The sequence below is a fragment of the Lontra canadensis genome, unplaced genomic scaffold, assembly GCF_010015895.1.
Source record: "Lontra canadensis isolate GAN:19392208 unplaced genomic scaffold, GSC_riverotter_1.0 scaffold67, whole genome shotgun sequence".
In the NCBI taxonomy this organism is placed as follows: Eukaryota; Metazoa; Chordata; class Mammalia; order Carnivora; family Mustelidae; genus Lontra; species Lontra canadensis.
The window spans coordinates 1,000,057-1,027,475 of NW_022631061.1; the positions used below are offsets into that span (position 1 = coordinate 1,000,057).

At 44.7% G+C, this 27,419-nt stretch overlaps 1 protein-coding gene across 2 annotated transcripts in view; it reads right to left on the reverse strand.

The window, feature by feature from the left end:
• FLT1 (fms related receptor tyrosine kinase 1) overlaps positions 1-20,863 on the reverse strand; it is a 171,191-nt gene extending 150,328 nt beyond the window's left edge. The window contains exon 1 of one of the 2 annotated variants that reach the window (XM_032879972.1): positions 20,422-20,863. In XM_032879972.1, the coding sequence (XP_032735863.1) occupies positions 20,422-20,485 (64 nt within the window). In that variant the 5' untranslated portion in view covers positions 20,486-20,863. The remainder of the gene's footprint in view (positions 1-20,421) is intronic. The other variant, XM_032879973.1, reaches the window with a different exon arrangement.
• Positions 20,864-27,419: the final 6,556 nt, after the last annotated feature.

Consider the following 27,419-nt stretch of genomic DNA (forward strand, 5'->3'; position numbering starts at 1 on the left):
GCTCTGAAATACAGTTAAAAAGCATCGAATTATGCAATTTAGAATGGTGAGTTTTGGGACACTTGGGTGGCTCAGTCAGTTAAGCATCAGTCTTTGGCTCGGGTCATGATCCCAGGGTCCTGGGATCAAGTCCTGTATTGGGCTCTCTGCTCAGTGGGGAGCCTGCTTCTCCTCCTCCCTCTGCCTACCTGTGCTCCCCCTCCAATAAATACATAAAATCTTTAAAAAAATAAAATAAAGTGGTGAGTCTTATGGTATATGAACTCCACCTCCATAAAACTTTTTTTTTTAATGATTAAGTAATCACAGCAATAAGTTGAAGACACAGAATATGGAACTATTTTTCACTTTGCTGCCACATATGACCCCATTGGTATTAGATTTTATACTAGTTATTTTTCCAGCCTAAAGCTTTAGAAGACTGATTTTAGAGAAATCATTTTTCCTCCATGCTCGGTAACATCACTCTTCTATGTATTAGAACTTTCACAAACATATTGCAGAAAACTCATTTGTTTCCCCAAATTACAACCTTCTATATTTAATTTGATGTTAATTTTAAGTCACTTCTAATGGCCTGTTTTGAATTTTAACTATTTAAACTGAATTCTAACAAATTGAGTCACATAAAAATTATGTTGTTAGAGCTCCCTGAAGAAACCTATTGGTGTTTCCTCCTATATTAAAATTGATTTCCGATTTTTTTTTAATGCAAAGCTCTGTATATTAGATTTATTTCAAGCGAGATGCATCTGTCTTTGATTTCTGCATACCATGTTTTCAATAGTACATAATCCTACATGATAAATGACCTCTTTATCTAAGTATAAAGTCCCAAGTATCATGTTTCCAAAATTTGATTTTAAGACCATGAGCCTTTACCAAGGTTGTGTGAGGTTAATTAAACATAATTCATAATAAAAGAAGGTATTCTTTCCCCAAGACATAGGCTATTAAAAGCTTAAGTCTCACAGACTAAATTTTAGAGAATCTTTCTAGCTGGTGGCAAGGCTGGGGGAAAGGTTAAGCCTGCAACTGCAGGTGATCCAAATTTCTAGAAACTACCACAATTTTGGTTTGGGCTATTAATTCCTACAGTGCTTCTAGTGCTTAGTAAAAAGCTAGATCTTGGTCTCAACCTCTGTGTTGTGCCTCTATTACAGTATTTATAAGTTAATATGAAGTGCAGATTGTAACTGAATGCACTATTAGAATGTCTGTCTTCTATGATGACCACATCACCAGCTAAGCTGACAACACCCACTCTGATGGGGGGGCATTACACCGTGCATGTTGCTCTCGTTTGTGGCATGATGGAGAAAGACCGAAGGGTTCATATTCCATCCACCAACAGACCACATCAAAGATAGGAAAGCCACGGGGATTTGCATGGTAGCTGCAGAACTTGAACCCCACGATTAGGCATGATATTCGTTTTCAAAAAAAAATTTTTCCCCCAAAACAATTAGCATTGAGTCCAGGAAAACCTTAAAGAAAAAAGGCTGTTAACCTAAATACATAGACACACCTATCTATTTGGATTTCTGTCTGTGAAGACATCAACAAGTTTGTTTGAAGGGTGAGGGGAAGCAGGTAGAATAGGGAAAGAAGTTTGGGGGGAGGTGTTTGAATTTTCTCCGTTGTTTTAGGCATAGGGAAAGCTCTTTTTGGCTGGGATTTGGAAATTGACATGTACTTGGCAATAGCAAGCTAGAAGTCACTGGCTTTTTGCTTTAAAGTTTTTGCCAAAGTAATCCCCAAATGAAATGTCGAGCATCTGATCTCCACGCTTTACTAGAAAATTTAAAATAGTCATTTACATAGAATTTGTTTCTTGAATTCAAGGTTCAAAAAACAAGAAATCATTAAATGTTTAATTTCAGCAGTTAGTGTTGGCATCACCCTAGAGATATGTTCATTTGAATAATTCTGCTATAGTGCGTGTTAGAGCTGTCTTACAATTTGTATTTAACTGTCAGTCAACAAAATCCATAAATAGCTTTGCAGTACAAGGCACAGAGGACATTACACTATCTGCAAGTGACATGGCTGATGTCTAAAATCGTCAGAACTTGGGCAGTCTGCACCCTATCCATGAGTTATTGGCATTGTTCATTTTTCCTTTATAAATTACTTAAAAGAGAAAATTCTGTGTGGCTTAAGATGTTTACCAAGAAAGAAGTACTCTAATAACCTCGACGTTCTTACTATCAGTGTTTATAAGGGCGTGTCTCCAGTGTACCTCTCTGAGCTCTTTCCTTGACGCTGGATTCTCTCAGAGGTCATGGTGTAACAGGACATCTTCATTTATCATCAGGCCTGTCACCGGGCTACCATCAGGAGCCTACCCTCCCAATGACCTGTACCCGTGCACAGCTCCTTTTCATGTGACATCAGAGTTAATTAAGGTCGGTCAGTGAGAAATCTCCTGCTGACCAAGGAGGTACCTCCCCCCACCAAAATGTTCTACTCCCACGCTGCTATTCTTTTATTGAACGAGTTCAGAAACCACCTCCACAGAGCAGTCTAACAACATGTCATTTCAATTTACCATACAATGTCATGAAAGTTATCTGAGCTGCCTGGAGCAAGGGTCAAGATCTGGTTGACAGGGCACAAGACACGGCTCGGAAAGTATGTACTGGAGAAGTCTGGTAGACCATCATCTGCTGATGTGAAGGGAGAGGAACGGAAGAATGTTCACACTCTAAAAACGCATAAAGATTTCGTCTGTTAGGTGGTGCTTCTCTATCAGTAGCAGGAAAAGCATTACATCTGGAGCAGATCACCACCTGCCTCTGTTCTACACAGTGGTACTGTTCCAAAGACTGTACGCAACTTGGCCTGATGCCACCTCGTACAAAAGGGATCGTCATCACCCACAGCGTTCTGCTGTTGCTTCTATTGATTTACATGTTATTTCCGGCCACAACGTATTCATTTTCAGGCTGTGAACACTTGAAGTTCACAATGTATTCAATTTCAAATGTATTTTATTTATTTGTTTAATGAATTAAATTCATGTATGTATAATTATTTTAAATCATTTCTATATATTTGTATATAATTATTTATTTGTAATTTATAATTATTCATAAAAATAAATTAAATAAATAATCTAAATAAAATTATTTAAATGAATTCACAGTTCATTATGAATATGTGGAAAGAGATGGTTCAGGAAAGGTGCCATTTCAATGAAAACGCATGCGCTATTTGCAAGGTTAAATACACATTACTTGGTTTAATGGAAGTAACTGTTTTGTTAATCTTTCAGCACTTGGTACACCATCTTTAGAATCACAGGGCTCTAAAGCAAGGCACTGTGGTCAGTGACAGAAAGCTTACAGACATGAAGGCATGTGGCTAGAGCTGCATTAGGAAGGATAGTAGCATTAATAAAATGCTTGAAGTGCCTTAGCATACCCTTCTCATCTCTCATTTTTGTTTAGAAAGCCAAGTTTTAGTTCTGCCAAAGGTACCCTCCATGTTATTTTCAAATAAACAACTATTCCTGAAACTAACATAATGTTGTATATCAACTATACCTCAATTTAAAAAAAATTTTTTTAATGGTTAAAACCTTTATACAAATGCAAACAAACAGTGATCAGTCTGGAAGCCTAGGACAATGTGTATGCAACCCACAATTTGAAACCTAAAGTTTTCCCCATTCTGCCTGACATTAGGATTACAGTTTGGTCTACTACCAAATATTTTATCAAATGCTCTGTATTCATTGGTGCTCTTTGCCAAAGGGCCAGGCATCTATGGAGATGATGGGAGCAGGTACCCAAATTTCATGCACTTGTTACTTACATTGCGGTCCCGGTGGGTTCTATTAGGAAGGAAAACATCCTTCTCACACCAGAGAAGGTGTGAGAAACATTTTATCAATTCAATAGGACCTTGCCATAGAATGGTTAAAGCAGAAGGACAGGAAGTGGAACTTTTACATTGTAGTATAGCCACTGCCTATTATATGTTATAACACACAAATAATCTGTAGACGCATACACAGTTCTTTTTGAAGAATGAGTATAACATGGAGTTGTGCGCTGTGATGCTATTAAGTAACCAAAAAGTGCACTGTGCTGAGGTTTTAATTCTGAATCCAAAATAAGGTCTTAAAATGTGCGTGGAATAAAAATAAGGGTAGCAAGCTAGTAGGCAGGCAGGCAAGAGCACCCCTTAACTAGCTATCCAACAAGGAAGAGCCAAAAACGTTTCCATAGGTAACCTGTGTTTGGTCTCTTCTTTTCACATATTCTTCAACTTTGTAATCTATTGCAAATAATGACAAATAGCATTTGCTTTGCGTATAAAAACAGGAGAAATAAAACAAGATTGGCAGGCAGAGTGTGATAAGGTTCTCACGTAAATTGTAGGCTCATGCTGATCCAGTTTATGAAAGCTAAAACTACACAGAGAACTTTTTTTTGGAGTGCTTTAAATGGTCTATAAAGGAGGTGCTTTATAAATTCCCTCCCTAAGAGGCAAGTTGAGAGATCTCTGCCTTTGTAACCAATAATATATACAAACCCTCTGACCTCTGAGATTTAAATGGCCAAGTGTGTGCGATGAAGTTATCCATCATAGGGGAATTGAGTTTTTGAAAGCTATGTTAGCATACTTTCGAAGGCTCATTAAAACACTATTCCTGACCATTGTGTTTCTGTTGTCAAAATCAGTTTCCTTCTAAATTAAACAATTTGAAATACAATTGCTTTCATTACGGATATTTTGGAGACTAATCCCACTTAGACAATGGAGGGATATGTTGCCCAAGCTGTTCTTTTTAAATCTGGCTTCCTTTAACTTTCATGTTTTCTTAAGACTCACTTAATTTACACAGTAAATATTTGTAATCTTCCTAAAATTTCACAAACTGTTAAAAAATCCTATCTCAAATGGAATAATGTTCTACAGATTTTGTTGAAAGCCAGGATTCTGGAAGGGAAAGTCATCCACTAAAGACAGTATGCTTCCAGCTGAAGTATCTCAATATCTCAATTCTAAAAAATTATTTTTATTAACATATAATGTATTATTTGCCCCAGGGGTACAGGTCTGTGAATTATCAGGCTTACACATTTCACAGCACTCAGTATCTCAATTTTTAAAGAAAGAATTTACTGAACGGTTTTCACTCACTTCAGTATGTGATAGCAAGGGCTTCCTTCAAATATCCATGAATGACTTTAAAGTCATTTATACCCCAAACCAGAAGAATATTAATTCTCAGGGCATTTTTACCCATACACTCTCTTTAGTCTAATCTAGAGTTTTGTTTCTAGACTTAGCAGGTCTGATATCATCCAAGATATCACACCTCTGATGGAAGAAAAAATAAAACAGAACACCATTTTCTTCTACCAGTTGGCCATCAACCTAAGAGGCTTTAAAATAACTTATGGATCACTGACTCTGGAGGACAAGCCCAAAATCAATAAGCAGAAGTTATATAAAACCAGAAGGAAGAACTCTGTAGAAAGGCAGGAAGGTCCCTTGTCCTGGAGTTGTCCCTATAAAGTTAAGCCACCAACTCCCTGAAATGGGACTGAGGCACTGGGTTACGGATTGGACTCCCAACAATGATCCCAGGAATATGGGAACTTGTTCCCATCATTTATCTGTCCTTCTTATCTCTCTTTTACTGCTGGCCAACCCGGGTTTTTTCCCCACTACATTCCCAATAGGACCCCTTTCTCTCACTCCTCACCTTGTAGATTCCTCTGATCTTTAACCTCAGCATTTACTCCTCCATGTAATATTTTCACCATATATTAAGAGAAGGATACAATGATAAGACACACAAGATTCTTTAAAGTGCTTGTAACTTAAGCTGGATGCCAGATAAAGCAACAGGTAAGCGTAGACATAAATAATTTCCTACTTACAAATTACTTTCTATATAGACATAAAATTACATTACCCTTATGTCTTATCACAGCAAAGCACCAGAGGTAGGGAAGCTGGCCCAGCCCAGAGAGTGAAGGACATTCTCACAGAAGAATAATGTTGAAGGGAAGACCCGACAATGAGGGTGTACTGGGTAAAGGAAACACTTGGTTCTCTTTTCTTTCTCTTTCCAAGACTTCCAAACCTGCAAACCCTCTAAAGCTTCATCTTTACTTTTAGCCAACTCTTTTCCTCTACCAACTACCCTTGACTCTCTTGCCCGTACGACTCTGCTTTCCTTGACCTCTTTGCTGAGAGGCAATGCCCCGGCTTGCATATTTTTTTAAAATGGGAGATTTATTTGACTTTACTTGCCACTAGAATAAAAGCCAAAGAAGAACATTCTCTAGAAGACCTGCCCAGGGGCGCCTGGGTGGCTCAGTGGGTTAAAGCCTCTGCCTTCGGCTCAGGTCATAATCCCAGGGTGCTGGGATCGAGCCCCGCATCGGGCTCTCTGCTCAGCAGGGAGCCTGCTTCACTTCCTCTCTCTGCCTGCCTCTCTGCCTACCTGTGATCTCTGTCTGTCAAATAAATAAATAAAATCTTAAAAAAAAAAAAAAAAAAGACCTGCCCAGGTCATGCTGTGTTTTGGAAATCATGGAAGAAGCCTCGGATGGAAGTGAAGCAATGACAGGAAAAGAAGAAAATGATGAGTTTTCATTTGCTTGATTACACTAGCCAGGACTGAACTTGTCCCTCCTCCTCAACCCTCTCATCTTCCTTGCTTACCCTGGGGATGGTGCAGAGCCAAGAGGAAATAGTTTTCAACCCAAATGTCTTTATCCAAGATGGCAAAAACAATAGCAGGGGCAGCAACATCACCTAATATCTTTAGGCTGAATTGGCGTAATTCAGGTTCATAACCAACGGTCTGTCTTCTGTGCTGTTTGGGAACCTTGACCAGCTAAGAATTTCCCAACAGAAGGGCTCATCTAAGGAAAAGACCTCTGGGGAACCATTTCTCTAGGGCTGGACAGCTTCCATCCTCATTTTGAATCCTAAGTCTAGATTCAATTCAGGAGAACATGGCCAGTTCAGCCAAAGACAAGAAAGGGGTCACTGGAATCAGAGGATGCCCGCAGGGAAGGAACAGAACATTACAGATGTGCTGGGAGACTGACTGCCTGCTCCCGGGCATATTTTTGCCAGCCTCCTTCACCCACACTCCCACGTAGGTTCTTAGAAAGTGAACCAATGTGGAACCATGATTCCTACAAGGGCCTCTAAGAACTGGAGGAATGGCTAGGATATAGTTTCAGTCAGCTCAACCAGCATTTACTGAGTGACTGCTGTGTACCAGCTACTGTACTGGATTCAGAGCTGGGAAGGTGAATCAGAAACAAGCACTTCCTTTTGAAGGGCTCTCAGCCCTGAGCAGCCTCTTAGGTCATGAGTCATCTAGAAGTAGATAAGGTGAATACGAAGAAATGTAGAAGATTATCTAAGTCAACAAACAGAGATCACCTCATAGCTATGTATAGCTTGTTTTCAAAGACATATTTCTGAGGGAGTCATAAGTTCTTCACTAACTTGAGTGATTCACTTCGGTAAAATTCAGTTAATGTCTACAAAACTAAAACACGTACTCGATGACAAACACAGCACAACAAACACAACTGTGTTTATATCTTGAAATAAAATATAATGGGGTAATTGATGATAACTGAGCACCTTTTAAGTGAATATGTTAAAACGTTCTAAAATAAAATAGTCTTCAAAAAGAAATTGTCTTCTGCACACGCCTGAATTCCACAGACAGTCGTACATAAACCTAGAATGATGACTGATTATGAAAAGGCAACAGGAGAATCAAATTTGTTATGATCCACGCATTTTCCTGATGAAATCACGGCAGAAAGTATAGCATTCCAAAACATTCTACGGAAATATATTTCTTAAAAAAAATTTCCCATCCCAAGTTTGTCCGTAACACTATCCCAAAATGGTGAGCGAGTTATTCCAGAAAGGCAATCCTATTCTCATCTGCTTGGACTGGGCTTTACATCCAAAACAACTCTACCTCAACATTTTGGAATTTCACTGCTCTTAAAAAGAGATAACCAGATATAGAATTCCTAAGTTCAATGTCAGTCGAGACAGACTAAGGTGAGATAGAAATTCCTGAAAATAGGCATTTGTGTTAGGTTCCTGAATTTCCTGTTTGCCTTCCAGGTGACTCTGTGTGACAAACACTTTGCATAAGCTATTTCTCCTTTACCAGTTTTGAGGACAGGGAACGGGATAGGAGAGTGTACGATAGAACCCCCGCCAACAGCCTATGCAAAGTATTTGTCAATTTGTACATCAAGGATGTGCGTCAAATACTCTCTAACCCTCCAGAAGTTATAGGTACACAAGGTCCATCCTGGGACCATAGGATTTGCTCAATTCCCATGCAATTTTTCCTTTTCTCTAGTTCCAGCAGAATTCCCTATGGAAAAGATTTCAAAGCTATAAACATTTCCAAAGAACATTGAACAAAAATGTGATCTAGCAGGAGACATTAAGTGGAAAGGAGAGTTAAACAGTGTTTTCCAAAAAGAAAACAATACCATTAATCACAGGCGAAATGCCATAACGAGAGTTTACACTGCCTTCTCAAATTGTTTGTAATCTCCTCTAATAGAACTCTGCCTTTCCAAGTGTTTACATCTACTTTTGGTTGCTCTAAGGCCAACTCAGAAAAAGGAAACAATAATAAAAAAATCAAACAGTATATATATTACTAGTCCTTATAATTTCCATCCAAGGTATATATCCATTGGACCACATTTTCCACTGTTGGCTTGGAACAAACGATAAAAGGTGGCATGACAGGGTTTTTCGCAGATTTGGATGAACACAGCCATATTCTGGTGGACTGGAAAATTGTCCCTCTCCAAGTACCTGATCAAGGAAGAAGTAAAACGCTTTTTCATCTTTCCTCGACTTCTTGCAGGTTTGAATATCTGAAAGGAACGATCTAGCAGAGGAGGAGAGAGCCAAGGCATGACAGGGCCTGAAAGAAATGCTTCCATTTTGGGGGCACCTGGGTGGCTCAGTGGGTTAAACCCTCTGCCTTCAGTTCAGGTCATGATCTCAGGGTCCTGGGATCAAGGCCCACATCAGGCTCTCTGCTCAGCAAGGAGCCTGCTTCCCCCTCTCTCTCTGCCTGCCTCTCTGCCTAATTGTGATCTCTGTCAAATAAATAAATAAAATCTTAAAAAAAAAAAAAGAAAGAAAGAAATGCTTCCATTTTTGACAGTGTTATAAGAACTGTCAATCAACAAGGTAATTCATCAGGAAACCTAACAGTACAAAACCAAGACTATAATTAACCCTGCTGTGTATCTGAAAATTGCTTTGAAGAAAGAGACAAAGAAAGAAAGAAGAAATGAAAACTTGTGCTGTGTCCATCCTATACTGAAAAGTAACTCTAAGAGAATGCCCTCAGACAGTTGTGTTTTTCTCACAGACGTAAAGCAATCAATTCTATATCCCAGAAGCCAAACTCTTTGGTTTTCCTTCATTCCTAGATTTTGTCATTCTAGATACGTTGGGTACACGTTGGCAGAAAGAGTACCATTTCAGAATCAGAATGACCTGGTTTGAACACTGGGCTGGACACTTGTAAGTGTGTGATCCTCAGTAAATCATTCAGTTTCCCCGAGCCTCGGGGTTTCAAACACTTTGCATAAGCTATTTCTTATAAAGTTATTTCTAATAAAGTTAGGAAGTATGCACATTGGATAATTACGAAGAGCCTGTGCTTAGGAAGGGCTCAGGGCATGCATCTCCCCCTCCCCCAGTGTGTGTGGATCCTTCGCTGTAGTCCAGTCTCATTAAGAAAAAGCTCCAAGTCTTTGGGGTTTCTGAGACCTAAAACGTCCACAGAGAGGTATACATTTGATTCCTGAAAGCAATATACAGAGGGCAGCCCCAGCTTTCTCAGAGGACCTTTCTGACGAGAACTTTTCCAGAATCAAAGTGCTGGTTTGGCCCATCTGTCCTTCTACAGAGTCTGATTAGTTTGAAGCCACATACAGCCACAGCAGTTTGAAAACCCATGTAAAATAATATATATTTTTTAAGATTTTATTTATTTATTTGACAGAGATCACAAGTAGGCAGAGAGACAGGCAGAGAGAGAGGGGGAAGCAGGTTCCCCCCTGAGCAGAGTGCCCAATGAGGGGCTCGATCCCAGGACCCTGAGATCATGACCTGAGCCGAGAGCATAGGCTTAACCCACTGAGCCACCTAGGCGCTCGTAAAATCATATTCTTAAGAAACATACAAGAAGGCGCTCCTGGGTGGTTTCATCGGTTAAGTGCCTGACTTTTGGTTTTGGCTCAGCTCATGATCTCAAGGTCATGAGATCAAGCCCTGTGCCAGGCTCCCCACTCAGTGCAGAGTCTGCTTGAGTTTCTTTCTCCCTCTCTCTCAGCCTCTCCCCACTGCTTTCTCTCTCTGAAATAAATAAATCTTTAAAAAAAAAAAATTCTTATTGACATTGGGGATCCTTTTCGGATGTGAATTTTTTTGGAAGGTCCTGGATCAGAAAACCCACATGGTCACAATCCCATCTTTTTTTTTTTTTTTTTAAGATTTTATTTATTTATTTGATAGAGATTACAAGTAGTCAGAGAGGCAGGCAGGGAGAGAGGAGGAAGCAGGCTCCCTGCTGAGCAGAGAGCCTGATCCGGGGCTCGATCCCAGGACCCTGAGACTATGACCTGAGCCGAAGGCAGAGGGTTTAACCCACTGAGCCACCCAGGCACCCCACAATCCCATCTTGATGGAGACTTCGCTGGTGTTTGCCACACACAACAGTGGCACTTCCCAAGGCCGATTCAGGCTGGAGTAGCAGCGGCGTCTCACATTCTTGGGAGATGGCAAAACTCCAAGGAGAGGGAGTTTTGAAAGAAGGGGAAGACCAGCACATTCCTTTCGATACTCTTTTCTTTCTCCCGTTTTCATTTAGGCTGCAGGGCATGGCAGGTGGAGGGGGTCTGGGAGTCAGGCACAGCAGACCGGAATAATTCCAGCTTTACTTACCACTTCTGCGATCTGAGGGCAAATCGTTCATTTCTGTCAGCCTCGATTTCTTCATGTTTGAGAGTACTACTGTACCTACCTCTCGGGACTGAGTCAAATCCTATAGGTAAGTCAAAGGGCCTGACAACCCTCGGGGGGGTTGGTGTCCTCCTTTCTCCTTTCCTCAAAGCATACAGCCTCCCCACATCTTCCAGAAGGTGTTCCATCAAAGATCCTCTGATACGAGTACAACGAAGCTGCGGGCCTGCGCACCTCAGAGTCTGAGCGCCCGCTATGCTCCCTTGCTGGGACCACAGCACCCATCAGAGGCCAGCAGCTCCGACAAGACACGATACCTTAACCGTGACCGATTTATGACTTAAGATTTATGAAATGGAAGCTCTTCCAGGGTCCCAGCTGTCTCAATCACAGGTAGTGTTTAGAAGGGTCAAGGAATTGTTCACTTTTATTTTCTTGGCCAGGTGTCGGCTTAAGAGCTAGACTGAAAAGAAAAAGCGACCCGTGCTGACAGTCGGCGGGGTGGGGGGCGTAGGGCGTGGGGGGACGGACTGGAAAACACGGCCACCATATCGTGCAGCTACTGCCTTCAAGAGAAAAGCCCTTTTCCACAGCCCTTGACTTTGGGTTAGGACCTGCTTTTACCAATCAGATGTGGAGGAATAGTGTCGTGGGAGTGGACAAGTCCAGGCATCCAAGGGCCTGGAGGCTTCCACAGTCACCCTCCTGGACCGCCCCTGCTTCTGAGTTAAGAAGTCTGAGCTACACAACTGAGTGGCCAAACGCCGGGTGTGGAGAGACACCCGGGGATGGCTGGCACCTAAGTCCCAGGGGCAATACCAGCTGACGGACAGCGGCATGAGGGAGCCAGAGGAGACCCGCCCAAATTCCTTACCCACAGACTCAGGCAGGCATAATGATTTATTGTGGAAGGCCATTAGTTTGGGGGCAACCTATTTCATGGCAGCAGATGACGAATGCCTCCATGACTCAGCCCCCCAGACGGTGATTCAGTGGTGAGAGTGTGTGAAAGATCTGTTCCTTCCATATCTGAGCATCAAGTGCACAAATGGCACATATGCCCTTCGGCCTCGAAGGCCCCATAGGTACCCTGACATGCTCTCAGCGACGCCGCTGGGATTGTTGATGTTCAACAAGGACGTTTCCAGCACATGGTTCGGCACGAGGGGAGAACAGCTCTTTTTCCAGACAAGCAGCGACTCCTCTCACTGAGGGGGACAGACCCCTGGTGCGCCGTGAAAGTCAATAGAACCAACGGGAAGAATTCAGCCACCCAAGTCGGGGGACACCGATTCCCAGCAAAGGAAATCTAGGCCAAGCAGCTCAGTTTCGGGGGCAGAGGCCCACAAGGCTGGGGATCCCAGAGGGCAGCAAGGCAGGCCTGAGGTAGGTGGGCGCTCTGGACAGGTCAATGGCACGGCACCTTCCAACAGGACGCTGCAGACATTTACCAGTGTTTATCTGGAGGAAAGCCTGCGTGCTCTGAGGTGTCAGGCAGAGGAAGGCTACGATTAGCTCTGTTGTCTAGACCTGCAATTTGGTTCCGGCTCCTAAGTCACAACCCCCACTTCCAAGAGGATCGAGTTTTCCTCGGAAGGCAATCTCGCCCCTCTCTTAGTTGCATGCTCCAAGCATTTGATCCTAATATTCCTTTTGTCATGCTACTAACACATACTCCTCCTGGCAAGAATTCTTGTAAAAGGCCTTCTCTACCTTGTTCTACGTCTAGTGATGACTTGGAGCCTTTTATGGATTGGCACATGGGTCTCTCAGGTGGCCAGGCCTCTCCAACCAGCCCCTAGGGCAGTGGCTCTCCCACTGTGGTCTCTGAATTGGGCGCACCAGCCACCCAGGGGAACCTGTTCGAAATGCAAATTCTCGGCCCCACCCCAGGCTACCGCATCAGAAACTCTGGGTGGGGCCCAGGACTGTCGTGCAGCAAGCTCTCCAGGTGATTGGGATGGATGATAAAATATGAGGTTCTTAAGCCCCGGGCCGCCCACTGAAATCACCTGGGAGCTTTAAAAATCACCGATAACTAGCTACCACTCAGGGGATGGTGATTAAATTGATGAGAGGTGCAGCCAGGGCAAGGGATATTTCAAAGCTCCCCAGATGATTCTAATGTAGAACCAACACTCGGGACCATGACCCTAGCCAAATGCAAAGGGTTTCACAGAAATCAACTGGCAGATTAATTACTAATCAGGGTTTTGCTAAAGGTGGCCTTGAGTTTAAGTGGTTTCATATTTGTATATAACGAAAGCAAAGGCTTTTCCTTTATATAATAAGGCTCACTTCGGCCCCTTTCAACACGAGCATCTGATCATTGTTATAGCTTGGCTTGTGGGGACCACATGGGTGGGTCTGCAGCTTGAAAGGAAATTCATTCACACTCCATCAGTTAAATAGGTTAGAAGACCAGGCGGAGGAAAAGTGCCTGTAGGCACTGTGGTAATCTGTGAAAAGACAAAGGCATTTGCCAAGATTTGTGAAAGGAGACAAGGAAGAAAGAATACAAACACACTGGATTTCAAGCCAGTAAGAAGCCCCAAAAAAACCTGTTGTCAGGGTAGCAGGACACAATGGGACAGCGATGCCTCCCTGACCACTAAGATTCCAGGGAAGGACACTTACCTTCATTGCGTAATGTCACCAACTAATTTTGTTCTGAAAGCAAATACCTCATAATACTTTTACTTATGGTTGAAACCTATCTGTTTAATTCCATTTTTACTATTTTTTTTTCCACCGAGTCTGTTATTTTCTAAGAACTTGATCTTGCCACCCATGATTTGGTTAACCGTGGTATCATTCAAGACCACCACCTGTTTCTTTGGATTACAGGTCCAAGCCACATCTAAGATTTTATAAAAAGAATCTTCAAGAAGGACACAGGTCTCCCAGGAGAAGACCGGGGCACAAACATAATGTGGGAGCCAGAAGAGGCTCCTGGCTGGCCCAGGTCTAGTCCCTTAGCCATCTTTTTTTAGGATGAAGATGAAAAGGAATTAGATCCTGACACCAGAGCTAAGAATCCTTTGCTAAAATCTGTGCTTCTCCATTTTTAATGTGCAAAGAATGTCAGTGGACTCTATTAATACACAGGTTCTCTGATTAAGTTCCCGGGGGCTGCTGCTGCTGCACCATGGAATACAGTCTGAGAAGCTTGTTTTGGATAATTCTGTGGGCATGTTCAGAGTGTGTGGGTGGGGGTGGTGGAAGGCAGGGACCACCAGGATCCCCAGTCATGGGAATCAGGTTTTTTAGAAGAACAGGTCTCACACCTTCCTAGTAGAGTGGTCCAGCCAGGAACAAACTTGCATGAAGGGTCAAGAAGAGCCCATCTCATGGAAAGAGGAACTCCAGCAGACTAGCCTGGTCCCATAGCAAATGGCCCTAATGGAAATGGAGCATCAGGCCTGAGTGTGGCCAGGTCTCTGTCATTGGGTTTATATCACTGCCCAGCACCCATGGACTCAGGTTTGAGTCTACGAAAGGATGAGTGAGGCAAACCATAAAATCTGAGAGCACTGTTGTTTCTAAAAAATTGTATAATATGCTGCTGGGCAAAACCGCAGCGCTACCTCATCCACAGAGGCTATGACAGAACTTCTGTGCAGACTGAAATCCAGCTTTGGTGGCTTCGAGTCCCCAGTGAAGCATGAGGACAAAAAAGAAGAGGATTACAGGAGAGAGGGATCTCGGAGGTTGAAGATCCTAGCTGATCTACATCTTAGCCACTTGCTACAATGTCATCATTGCAGACCAACATTATCTCTTGGGAGCAAGCCTTCTAAGGAATATGCTGTAACTGAGGCCAACTGGACAGACGGGAGCACATTAATATAATGGGATAAATTCGTATCTGGCCCTGGGATCTTTCTTCCTGGACATGGTAGTGTGGTGACATCACTGATTCATTCCAGCACTTACCGAGGGCCTCTGTGCTGGGCATATGCCCTAGGTGCCGGGGATCAGAGAGCAAGGGGACGAAATAGTAACGATGCAAGGTGAAAACAACTAGAAAGGGGTACGCATAAGGGTTCTATAGAGGAGGGCACCTATGGGAAGAAACCACAGATTCCGTCTGCAGCTATTAGGAGGATCTCAAAGAGATGGTGATTGCGGAGCTTTGAAAGGCTTTTGAAGGCAGGGGAGGAGGAAATGCAGAAAGAGGGAAAGGGTCTTGAAGAAAAAGGGCATGAACACGGAGTGATGAATGCACAAGGCCCATCTTAAGAATGGTGAGTAATTTCTTTGACTGGGGAAGGGCTTGCGTAGCTGGGTCACAGGGTGCGTGGGGGGGAAGTGGTGAGAAACGAGGCTAGTCATGTAGGCTACAACTATTTAAACCACAGCAGTTCAAAAGAAGGGTCACCAGGAGAACCAATCTGCTCACCAAATCTGTCAGTGCACTACTAAGCAGCCGTAATTTTGATATTCTTAATCTCAAGCCCTTGTGGGCTATAAGAAAATAGAAGAAAATTCCACATTTGAGAAAGATCCTGACATTTTAAAAAAAACATGAGCGCTGTAATAATGTCCTTCAGCAAATGTCTGAACATCTCTACCCTGCTTGGGATGGAGGAAAGACAGAAATGAAGAAAAAGTATTATCTGTACTGGGACCATCAGATTCTATGCCTGGGTCTGCCACCAACCAGGTACTGAACTTGTTGGGAGGTGGTGGGGGTTGGGGAGAACAATATTCTGGGTGGGTTTTCTCATCTCTGAAATGAGTATGTTGGATCTAGCCCTCACAACCTGTATGTCTGAGAGACAAGATCAGGTCTCACAAGGAGCTCAAAATCAAGGAAAGGAGCAAGAATCAGATAGGGCTCTCAGGCATCCAGCTTACCGAGACTGATGGGAAATCCCCAGGAATTCTTGACATCCCCCCACATCCGCCCCAGCAGCAATGCAGGAAATCTAGTCCACTATCTTCAGCAGACTCAATGGAACCATTTCCTTAATGAAACCCCCCTGCAGTCCCAGATGCTAAGCCGGAGGCTTTCCTCTCAATCCTTCCCTCAATTACCCCATTCCTCCCATTTCCTTCCCCTCCCTCAATCTGGTATAAAATCCAGTAATGTCATCAGCAGCATGCAATTTCCAAGGCACCCAAGTGTGTGAGGAATCAACAATGATCCTGGAAAGCATTTGGCAAGAGATCTTGTCATTCCTTACAAGCCTCACCAGTGTACTAAGACCAGTGGAATGGAAGGGACTATCCTCTTCTATTAAATTATTTAAAGCAATGCAACAGATGCTTTTAATGCTTTTAACCATTCCTCATAATATATTTTTGTTTAAAAAAAAATTAGGTCTGGTGTCGTTTCACAGTCCCTCCTCTCCTCTCCACAATGACCAATACTCTGAAAGGTTGTATTTACTTGATATCCAATAAACTCCCAACTGTGCAACTGCACCAAAAACCCAACGCCAGCAAGCTTTGCATTTAACACCCAAGTGCCAAGAGAGCTTCTTTCACTTTCTCTCCATCCTTATGCCCACTCGCATACACATCTCAGTTTGTTCTTGCTTTGCAGAACTTCCCAAACCCAGGGTAAACAGCAGGCACAACCCTGAAATGGGTTGGCTAACCTTCCTCCAGGACACTGCATTTTTTTTTCCCTTGGTCAATATAAAACCCACTTTTTGGCAACATATTTGCAGCTGCTATATTACACATGTTCAAAGTAGATTTAGAATGTCTCAATACATATGGTAAGAACAAAGTGATTATTTGGTTGCTTCTAAAAGATCTTATAAAATAGGTCCAATTTTAAATAAGAGGCTTAGCGTCCCTGTGGCAATCTGAAATTTTAAAATGAAGTTATTTTTGAATCAAATATGTGAGAATTAACTTAAACAAACAAACAAGAAATTCTTCTGAGTTTAAAATGACTGATGGCCTTTTAGAAGAGGTAATGTAACCAGAGTCAGGAAGTAGAGTTTAGTTCCTAGAGTTAAGGATTCTGTTTGGAAAAAGAAAAAAAAAAAAAAAAAGAAAGAAAGAAAGAAAAGAAAAAGGCCTATGATTACTACTGGTTCAGATACCTAACAACTTAGCTCTTGCAACCATTAAAGAGCTAGCTAATCAGCTGGTGGATAAAAAAGAAAATGCAATGTGATTATTGATAGCAGGTGCTCTGGCATTACGGGGCTTATCATCCATTTTACATGCAAATGTGTAAGGGCAGGAGAAAAAGGGACACACCGTGTTCAGCCTACTCCTTGGAACCATTCACTGAGTCTTAAAGAATTGGGAAGGGGCATTAGAAATAGGTATCTATTCTAACTTCTGACTTTCACAGTGAAAACGAAAAATCCACTTAGAGTTCCCCAGGGAAGAAACTGGAGAACCTGTTATAGAATTTTCAATGGGGAAAGAAAAAAATTAAAATAACAATAAACAAATAAGGTAAAAATATTAAGGAATAGACCAGGTGACCATCTGTAGCCCAATGGCAACAGGATCCAACAGGGGGGAACCTCCCCATGTGGACTGCCAAAAGTGCTAACTAATTAATAGTCCAAATATGCAATACAGAAAACCACTACCAAAAAAGTGTAGTTTCGTAAACCTTCGAGAAAACAACAAAAACTGCCATATAAAATTAGCTTTACTATGAAAGATTTATTACATTGTATTTGGAAATGAGTATTATTTTCATGCACATTTCAACTTCGTATTATTAATGTAGATTTCCCTCACAAGATTCAGAAGTCATACATTTCCAGTTAGTTAGCTGTATATATCAGCTGCTCAAAAACCCCCAAAAGTGGGGCGCCTGGGTGGCTCAGTGGGTAAAGCCGCTGCCTTCAGCTCAGGTCATGGTCTCGGACTAACCTAACCGCATCGGGGCTCTCTGCTCAGCAGGGAGCCTGCTTCCTCCTCTCTCTCTGCCTGCTTGTGATCTATCAAATAAATAAAATCTTTAAAAAAAAAAAAAAAAACAAAAGATGGGGACAGAAACAAGGGGCCTGTGGCTTTAATTATGAACATGGTGCCTTAAAAGTAAGAAAATGAGACTTTTTGAGCCAGAGTAAGGGAGGTATTCCTTTTAGAGGGAAAGATCGCAATACAGAGGACTTGAAAATACCCAAATTACTGTCATCTTTTCATTTCTTAGGATATTTGGAAGCAGGTAAATGTAATCTTTAGGGGGAAATGCATTATCGTTTTGTCTGACTGAGCTTCTGGTTATTTTATATCTCAATGCATGCACACACCTTCACACATACACTCAAAATATTAATAACTCACAAATATTCAAAGGCACCTGAAAGTAAGCAGACTCCTGATAAATCCACAGAGCAGAAACTTGGCCTCTTTCTGGACACCACTTCCGGGAGAAGCAGCCCCTCACAGACCCTCCATTTAGTCTGAAAGCCCTGATGCAATTTACAAAGTAGGCAGCTGACTGTTGTTCTGTGGGTTCTCTGTTAACCAGCCACAAGCCTGTGGTTTACAAAGCCATGCTTCAAGAATTACACTCCCTGACCACTGATAACAACAGTCCCTGACCCAGCAGGTAAGGAGGCTTTCACCTTGCTCATGTTTTGCCTTGCTTTCTTATAATATAACACATACACAATTTTTAAAAAAATCAAACAAGAGTCTCAACGTTTCTGCCTCACTTAAGGGAAATAAAATCTAAAAGAAATCTCAAGAGAATCTTACTCAGGTTTCTGAAAAGCTTGCACCGATCTAAATTGGTCCTCATCACCAACAGAGCTATACTTCATTGGTCAACCACGTTTTTGAAACAAAAGTAAAGATGTATTTGTGTGAAGCAGAAAAGCCAGTGAAACATATACTTTTCCCTTCATTGGATTTGCAGGAATTAACCTACATTTACCTTTACAGAACAGGTGAATGGGCTTCAGAAGTTACTTCAGTGCTCTGAACAACTATACTTCAATATAATTGACTTTTCAAAACAAACAAAAAAAATTTGAAAATGAAAAGCAATATTTCATATAATACAGCTATGTTACCGACTTCCCCAACTTACAGCGAGTTCCCAGACATGAGGGCTTCGCCTACCTTTCAGCTTAATGGTTTCGCCAACCTAATAGGAACCATTATATGTTTTCAGAAACCGAGGATCTAATTAGTCTTCCCACTGAGAAAGAATGTTTTTTAACAGTTACTGCTTTGGGGGTTTAACAAGCATTTTTAAAAATTCGCTCAACCCTAGTGACTTTTTCCTTCCCTGGAATTACTACAATAACTTGTTTATGTTACTGTACTTTCCTGTTTTACCTTTTCTCCAGAAATACGGCTCTCCGCGTCCATGGGGACTGAACCGGAGGGCTTGGCCACTCAGCCCCAATGGGCAGAAAAGACAAATCTGGGCCCCGAAGTCCCCTCAGGCTTTGACGCCCCGGTGCGGGGTAACCTCGGCACTACGGCGATATAACCTCAGGGGCCCCGGACTGTTCTGCCGCGCGTTTCTCGAATTCCCGGCAAAGGGGCGGACCTCGCCGTTTCCTCAAACTGCATCTTTTGGTCCAAATCGTCCTCTCTCTTCTCTGGGAATTTAAAGACTAGGACTGCAATTCCGAAACTTAACGGTATTTGGGTTCTCCACTGCCCTGGCCAGGTTCACTCAGGTCGGCGACCTGGGCTGGACCGGCCGCAGAGGCCCCACCCGGGTGGCTGAGCGCGGAGCGCTCTGCCCGGCGGTCGGCAAGCGGCGGGGAGGAGCAGAAGCTGCTGAAACGTTCCTGGGGGCAATCGGGCCGGGGGACCCGAAGTGGGTCGAAGGACACCAGCTTTTTGCCCTCTCCTGGGATCTGTCGGCTACCGGCAGGCACGCGACCCTTTCCGAGGGGGCTCTCCTCCTCCCCTCTGGAGGCACGACGGAGTGGCCGGTGCCCAACCTCGCCAACGCCCGGGCCTCAGCCCAGCCCCCAGGCAGTGTGGCGGGCGTTCTAGAAGCCACTGCTCCGGGCTCCCGTGGGCCCTGCCGACCCGCGCCAGGCCGCCGGGGAGCAGGCTGTGGGGGTCAGGCAGGTCCGGGCGCGCGGTGCTCCCAGCTCCCGGGAGGGGAAAGCCGACTCGGCAGCTGGGCAAAGAGGCTCGGCCGCTGCAGCCGCAAAGGGGCAGCCCCAGGGCGGACCCGTGCGCGGCGCCGGCAGCCGTTCGGGGCGCCGATGCCCGCGGACCTCCGCCGGCGACTCTCCGAGACGCCTGCACTGCCTGCCCAACGGAAGAGAAGGGCGCTGCGGCCCCAGGCGTGCCCACGACAACTGGCGTCCCAGGCTCCCAGCGAGGCTCGCTCCTCGGGGCTGCAGCTTCACCTCCCCGCGTGCACCCGGCCCCAGACTCAAGGGTGTGCCCACCCGCCACCCCATGCCGGCCCCGCGCGGGCCTCTGGTCCCGACCGCGCCTCACCTGTAAGCAGCAGACCGCCAAGCAGCGCGTACAGCAGGAGCCCGGTGTCCCAGCAGCTGACCATGGTGAGCGCGACGCGGCCTGCTTGCCCGCTCCCCGCGCCGCTCGCGGGCCACAGACCCACAGCCGCCCGAATCTGCCTCCTCGCGCTCCGGCCCTCCGCCGCGAGCGCCCCTCTCCGCGGCTCCAACCAGGGGGACAACCACTTCCCCGGGTAATCCTCGCAGCTCGGTGTCCTATGGCCGCTGCGCTCCAGTCCCGGAGCCCGCTCCGAGCCGCCGCTGCCGCTGCCGCTGCCGCTGCCGCCGCCGGGGAAGAGCCGCGAGGAGTGTCCGCCCGACGCGCTCCGAGCCTTCAGCGGACCTCGATTAAGAGGAGTCGAGGGCGGGGGCGATTTATAAACTTTCCCCAGCCCACTTCCTACCCCGGCACCTCCTTCCAGTGACGTCAAGGGGTCCCCCACCCCTCATCCGCCTCCCCACCTACCCTCTTCCTCCGGGACCTGATTCCCTACGGCTCTCGAGAGGGGCGGGGGCCGCCGGGGGTGGGGGGTAGTTGGGAGCAGAGCGCGCGTCGGGACCGAGCGCGAGCGCTCGTGGGGAGGCGCTGGCTACTCCGTCCGGAGGCGGCCCGGGCAGGTTCAGGGTCCTTGCTCCCGGCCCTCTGCCCGGGTCCCTTCCTCCTTCCCTTAGCGCTCAGGAAATCCTTGCAGTCTCCCTCCCTCCTCCAGGCTTACTCAGCCTTTGGGGGCCGCCCGAAGCAGGGAAGGGGGACCGGGCAGGAGCTCCGCCGCCCAGCCCCGGGGGCGGAAAGTCCGATCCGTGGGAAGCTGGCCGCGTCTCCGCGACAGTGTCCTTGGCTAGGAGGAGCTAGGCGCAGCCCGGATCCCTCCTCTTCCTTGTTCTTGACGCCTGGTCTAGCTGCCCCAGACCCCCCAGATCGTCCCTAGACGTCTAGGAGGGCGCCGGAGACCCTCTGCACAGGGACTGGACCGGGAGCATCCGAGGGGACCAGACGCTTGCCTCGCACCTTCGAGAAGACAGAGAACCCTCTCAGGTCCCTGGGGAGGACGTCTGTGTCTCTTTCGGCGGCAGAGATGCACCCGCCCAAGTCATTTCCTAAACCCTGTGCTTCCTAGAAGCAGCACAACGAATAACATCAAGATACCTTTTAAAAAGCTGAGGCGTGAAACTGCTCAGGGTCGAGCACTTGAGCTTTAGTTCCTAAATGATTCAGGGAAAAAAAAATCTTTCTGATGGCATCTTGCTACGCAAGATGAGTGACTGCTGCTCTTCGAACAAAACCCGATGAAATTGACTTGAGGCACTAGATCACTCGTGATGACACTAATTCCACGTTGTTCCTCAATTATGTCTCCATTACTTCAAAGGCTGAAATCGTCCTAGACTCCACTGAGCAGCCCAGTCTTTATAAATACCGCTGGTTTGAAAAATAGTTCTATTGGAGTAGTTCTATTCATCTGCCAGATGGTTGGTCTTGATAAAAGGGACTGTGATGGCTCCTAAACGGGACCAGCGACTCTTCCTGTAGGACTGGACTACCTCCCTGCCTGGGAAGGTTGAGCAACCCGAAGTTGCCACACCTATGGGCTGCCCGAGATCGAGGGAAGACAGGTCCCCGCCACCACTGCCCCATGCAGGCAACTTGCAAACCCACACCTGGTGCCTTGGAGCCTAAGTCGAAGACCCTCGACCCTCATGGTTGGGAAGAAAGGACGACTGCGTGGAGTCATGGCTCCCTGCCAGCTTCACCAGCCTTTTCTGTGTTTCCAACGTTCCTCACCATTCTCCCTGGCTCCTTTTCTCTGCCTCCCCCAAACCTCGATCGTGGACCCATGAGCAAATAATAAATATGAATTACTGGAAGCTGACAGCTGATCCTTCTCAAACACCGTCCAGGAGCACTGGAAGAACCAAGGTGTCCCTCTGCCTCACCTCAGAGCTGCTTGTCACTCCCAGGCTCCCTCCCAAGGAGAAGCCCTCAGCATTGGCTTTCTGCAACACCTCCCAGGGGCCAGGCAGTGTGTTGGGGCTAAAAGCATTGAAATGGGAAGACACCATCTCTGCCTTCTAAGGAGCTTAGAATCTGGAGAGGAGGTTGACAGGTAAAGAGGCCATGACAATACAGGGCACGGACCACAGTGTGGAGAGGGGTTTGAGTCCTCATGGGTGCAGAGAAGAGGTGATCTGCCCTGGGAGCTCAGGAGGGCTTCTCAGGGACAGGCATTTAGCTGACTCCGGAGGAAAGCAGCCCATAGTACAACCTACAATCATGTAATTGAACTTTAAAAATGTCATTTGATTTTGTAAACACCCAGAGAGACAAGCACCTTATATACCTGCTGTATATTACATCAGTACATATAGATTATCTACTCTGCATTGAGTTTATTTGTAAAGTCACAAGTATTTGATGGACAACTGAAACAGCCTTCATAATTTTAAGAGGCCACCCCTCAGTGCTAATATATTGTTCAATTACTTGAAGTTAAAAGAGAAACAAGTAAATAAATAAAGCTAAAAGAGTCACAGTCAAATCAGTCTAACTTCATTTATGCCCAGATTATTCGGCATTAAGAGTGATCCTCCTCAAATTCCTCAACTCTCCTTCTGGAAAGTTGCAAGCTTTTAATTATAGTCAGCAGTTTGCTTCCTGCTTCTTATTTTGGCAGCCGTGTTAGCCTCCTCACAAAGAATTCAAGATCCTACAAATTGTTGCAAGCTTTTGTTCATGATTTTATTTTTAGCTTAAATGTTAGTATTTAGTTAAGCGAATATCTAAGCAAAATTATGGGGAATAAAAGTTTGGCTCTCAGCTCCCCTCCCTCCAAAGAGATAATGCCTTTGAATGAGAATGGGTTATTGGCACTTTTCTAACTGAACCACCGACCAAAGAGGTTTTATAGATAATCATGATGGAAAAGATCAATTTCAGCATGCCTGGTGGGTATAAAAAGCTATTGAAGTAGACTATCTACTTGCTTCCTGCTCGCATACAAAAGAACATTTCATCTCCTGCAAAACCAGACACTCTCTCTTGTTATCAGCTACAAACACTCTCTTGAGGATTCTTTCTCGTCCCCATTCAGAGGCTCAGTGCTGGTTAGACCGACAGCTTTAATATTCAAGACTGAATAATAGTGTGGAAGCACCAGTGGGAGAGACAGGAGGGAAACCAAGGCCTCACCTTCCTACCGTGGACCAAGTGTGGAGCGACTCAGCTTCTCAGAACCGGGGCTCAATCAGGAATTTCACCCTCACCTGAGTGAGGCAGCTTCAGCGCAAAGACAAATGATACTCTGCGGCTACACACCACGGAGCATAAATGTGTATGGCTGGTTACAAGAACCAAATGATCTTATAAACCCTCTGTGTTATATGAAAACCCCCCACCTGGCCATGCTTCTTCATTCAATAGTTAACCTGGTCTAAGAAGCCCAGGCTCACAAACATGTAAGGAACCCTGCTGAGCTCACCAGGCAGGCGCACTCAGGGTTTGATCTGACGGATGCTGCTAAACTCTGCTCCAGTTCCAGAGGGGACATTGGCTGCCAACATCCTTACTCTTCTCCTTTCTGTTCTGCGGGCTTCACTCTCTTCCTGGCCACCTGCTCTTCACATAAGTTGGTGCTGCTGCTGTTTATCTTGCTTGGGTTTATTCAGGGTTTTGGTTTCTTTTTGAGGCTGGTTAGCAGTTCTGAGAAGGGATGTCCAGGGAAATTAACGGGTGGAGTGGAGAAAGAGGGAGGGGCCCAAGAGAACTCCAGGGATCCAAGGAGGACTTGAAGATAGTAAGCATTGCCAGGATGGGGACATTGGGAGGGTGCTAAGGAGGGGGAAAAGAGGGAGAGCAAGGAGGGGAGGGGTGAGGATAAAAGAGAGAAGAGGGGAGGAAAAGGAAGGGAGGGGTGGAATAAAGGGGAGAAGAAAGGTGAGGAAGGGTGAGGGTAAAGGAGAGAAGTGGGGAAGAAAAGGAGGAGAGGGTAAAGGAGAGAATAGGGGAGGAAGGATAAGGGAAGAGGAGGGGAAGGGGATGGGTACAGGAGAGAAGGGGGAGGAAGAGAAGGGAGGGAAAGGAAAGAGGATGGGAGGGGTAAAGGAGAAAGGGAAGGGGTAAATGAGAGAAGGGGAGGGAGAACAAGAGAGGGGGTAAGGGAGAGGGAGGGGTAAAGAAGAAAAGGGGGAAGGGGAAGAAGGGGAGCTGAAGAGGAGGGGGGGATGAAGGAGAGAAAAGGGAGGCAGAAGAAGAGGAGGGAGAGGGAAGACCAGCTGGGGAGGTGAGCAAGGGAGGGGAAGAAAGGGAGGGGTATGAAGGACTTGGCTTCAGACAGGCTGAGTGAGTAGGCAATTAAAAGCAACTTTATTTCCTCTTGAGCCAAGGCAGGGTTTGAAGTGATAATCATCAGATTGGCATACCCTAACAATGGGCAAAAATCTTATACATCTAAATGTGATGTCTGAGTTTTGTGTAATGGTGGGGCAATGACTAGGAGGTTTATTAAAAGCCATGGATCTAACTTCCACTTCTGAGTAAGTAGGGGTGACCAGCAGAGCTATCCATCTTCGACCTTCCTTTTTCAAAAGTTCTCTTAACCCCAGGCACAGCCTCAGGGCAGGTCTGCTGGCAGCTTCAGTGGAAGACCATCCCTTTCCTTCCTGCCTCTCTTCCAGGCTCCTCCCAGACGTACTTCTGTCTCAGCTGCAGCAGAAGTCACGGAGAAACCGGGGCCACTCTGCCCAAGCTCAGGGAATGAGCTTCCATCTGAACCAGAAGTCCTCGGGAATGCAGAAACACGGGGGTCGGGCGGGGTCGGGGCGGCAATATTCTAAGTCATCAGCAGATGTAAAACTGGCAAATATGCCTTCTGTAGGAAAGTGAGACCCCTCCCCCTGCCGCCCCCCCCCCCCCCCCCGCACCGCAGTTTCACCTAACCCTATGGTGGATGGAAAAACTGAGTATCCCAAGTGGCTTTAGGTTTTTTCTGTTGAAAAACAGATATTCCATAAAATCTAGTTCTAGCTAAACGGAGAGCACGGCTTCCAACTACTTGAAATTACTTGAAAGACACATTGTAAACTGCGTTCTGCCCATTTTTAGACTGTTAGATAACTTTGTGTCTAAACGTTTATAATGAAAATTTCCTCAGGATCACTGTTTCTGTATTTCAGAGTACAACTCCTGCTTATCAACATAAGAGAAAAAAAGTTAGGGTCAAGATATGACAGACAAATCTTGGTTTTAGACATAAAGCGTATCAATGTCCAAAGCATCAATTCAAATATTAGTGTGAAGTATTTACATTTCTTGCTGAAATGTAAATCCCAGCTAAATAACAGTTTATTATTAAAATGTATTAAAATTTTAATTAATTTATTAAAATTAAAATATTATTAAATAAAATTCTCTTGTATCACTGACTAAAGTAATCACAGATGACAGTAGAACATCTGAGATTTGCTTCAAAATTATCCAAGAAGAGGGAACCTGGGTAGCTCAGTTAGTTAAGCAACTGCCTTCAGCTCAGGTCCTGATCCTAGAGTCTGGGGATCAAGTCCTGCGTTGGGCTCCCTGCTTGGTGGGGAGTCTGCTTCTCTCTCTGACCCTCCCCCCGCTCATGCTCTCTCTCTCTCTCAAATAAATAAATATAATCTTAAAAAAACCCAAAAAACAAAATTATCCAAGAAGAGTAAAGATGAAGCAGGTTAGGACATATATTGATAATGTGAAGCTGAGTCATGGGCATATAATTTATATACATTTCTTTTTTTCTTATGTGTTTTTTTAAAGATTTTTACTATTATTTTTTAAGTAATCTCTATGCCCAATGTGGGGCTCAAACTCACAATCCTGAGATCAAGAGTTGCATGCTGTACTGACTAAGCCAGCCAGACCCCCCCTCTTATGTATATATTTAAAGTGTTTTCTTAATAAAAATACTTTTTTCTTTCCTCATCTGAAATTGAAGACACAAACTATCAGGCACCTGGGTGGCTCAGTTGGTTAAGTATCTTTGGCTCAGGTGGGACTGAGTCCCACATCAGGGCTCCCTACTCCGCAGAGAGTTTGCTTCTCCCTCTGCTTCTGTGCACACACTCTCTCTCTCTCTCTCATGCTCTCTTTCAAATAAATAAATAAAATCTTAAAAAAAAAAAGAAAGAAAGAAAGAAAAGAAAAGGACACACAAACTATCAGCTCAAACTAAGTTTTAGGATCTGAGCCTAGGAAAAAAGCTAGAGCGAAAAGAGGGACGGTGACCAGAACTTGGGTGTCATGGATAGTCGTGAGGAAATGTGTCCTTGGCATGAGTTTCTAGCAAATCCAAAGTTCGCTGATAAAGAGGTATGAATAAATGTAAAACAATGACAGAGGAGATAGCTTACAGTTTTAAAAATCCACTTGATTTGAAAACTACAGCTGTGTTGAGAAGTAACACAGATAAGTAGAAACAAGATCAAAAATGAAAAAGAAGAAAAGAAAATAGGAAGATCTCTTAGGAAAATACTATCTAATGACAAAGAAAAGAAAAATGCACCAGTTTTGAAAATCCCTTTTCTTCATGATATTTATTAAAATTTATTAAAGATGGTACATGGTAATATTATTTATTAAAAACTGAGACAATTTAGAAACAGGAAGACAATGCAAGATAATTGACCATTTTTTCTAGAATGTATGAAAAAGAGAGGTTCCAATGGTTAGAGAAAGAAAGAGATTCCACAAGACTGACTGATGGAGATAAAAGATAAAATTATAAAATGTTGGGGCACCTGGGTGGCTCAGTGGGTTAAAGCCTCTGCCTTTAGCTCAGGTCATGATCCCAGGGTCCTGGGATAGAGCCCCACATCAGGCTTTCTGCTCAGCAGGGAGTCTGGTCCCCCTCTCTCTCTGTCTACCTCTCTGCCTACTTGTGATCTCTCTCTGTCAAATAAATAAATAAATAAAATCTTTTTTAAAAATTATAAAATGTTAGCGTACAA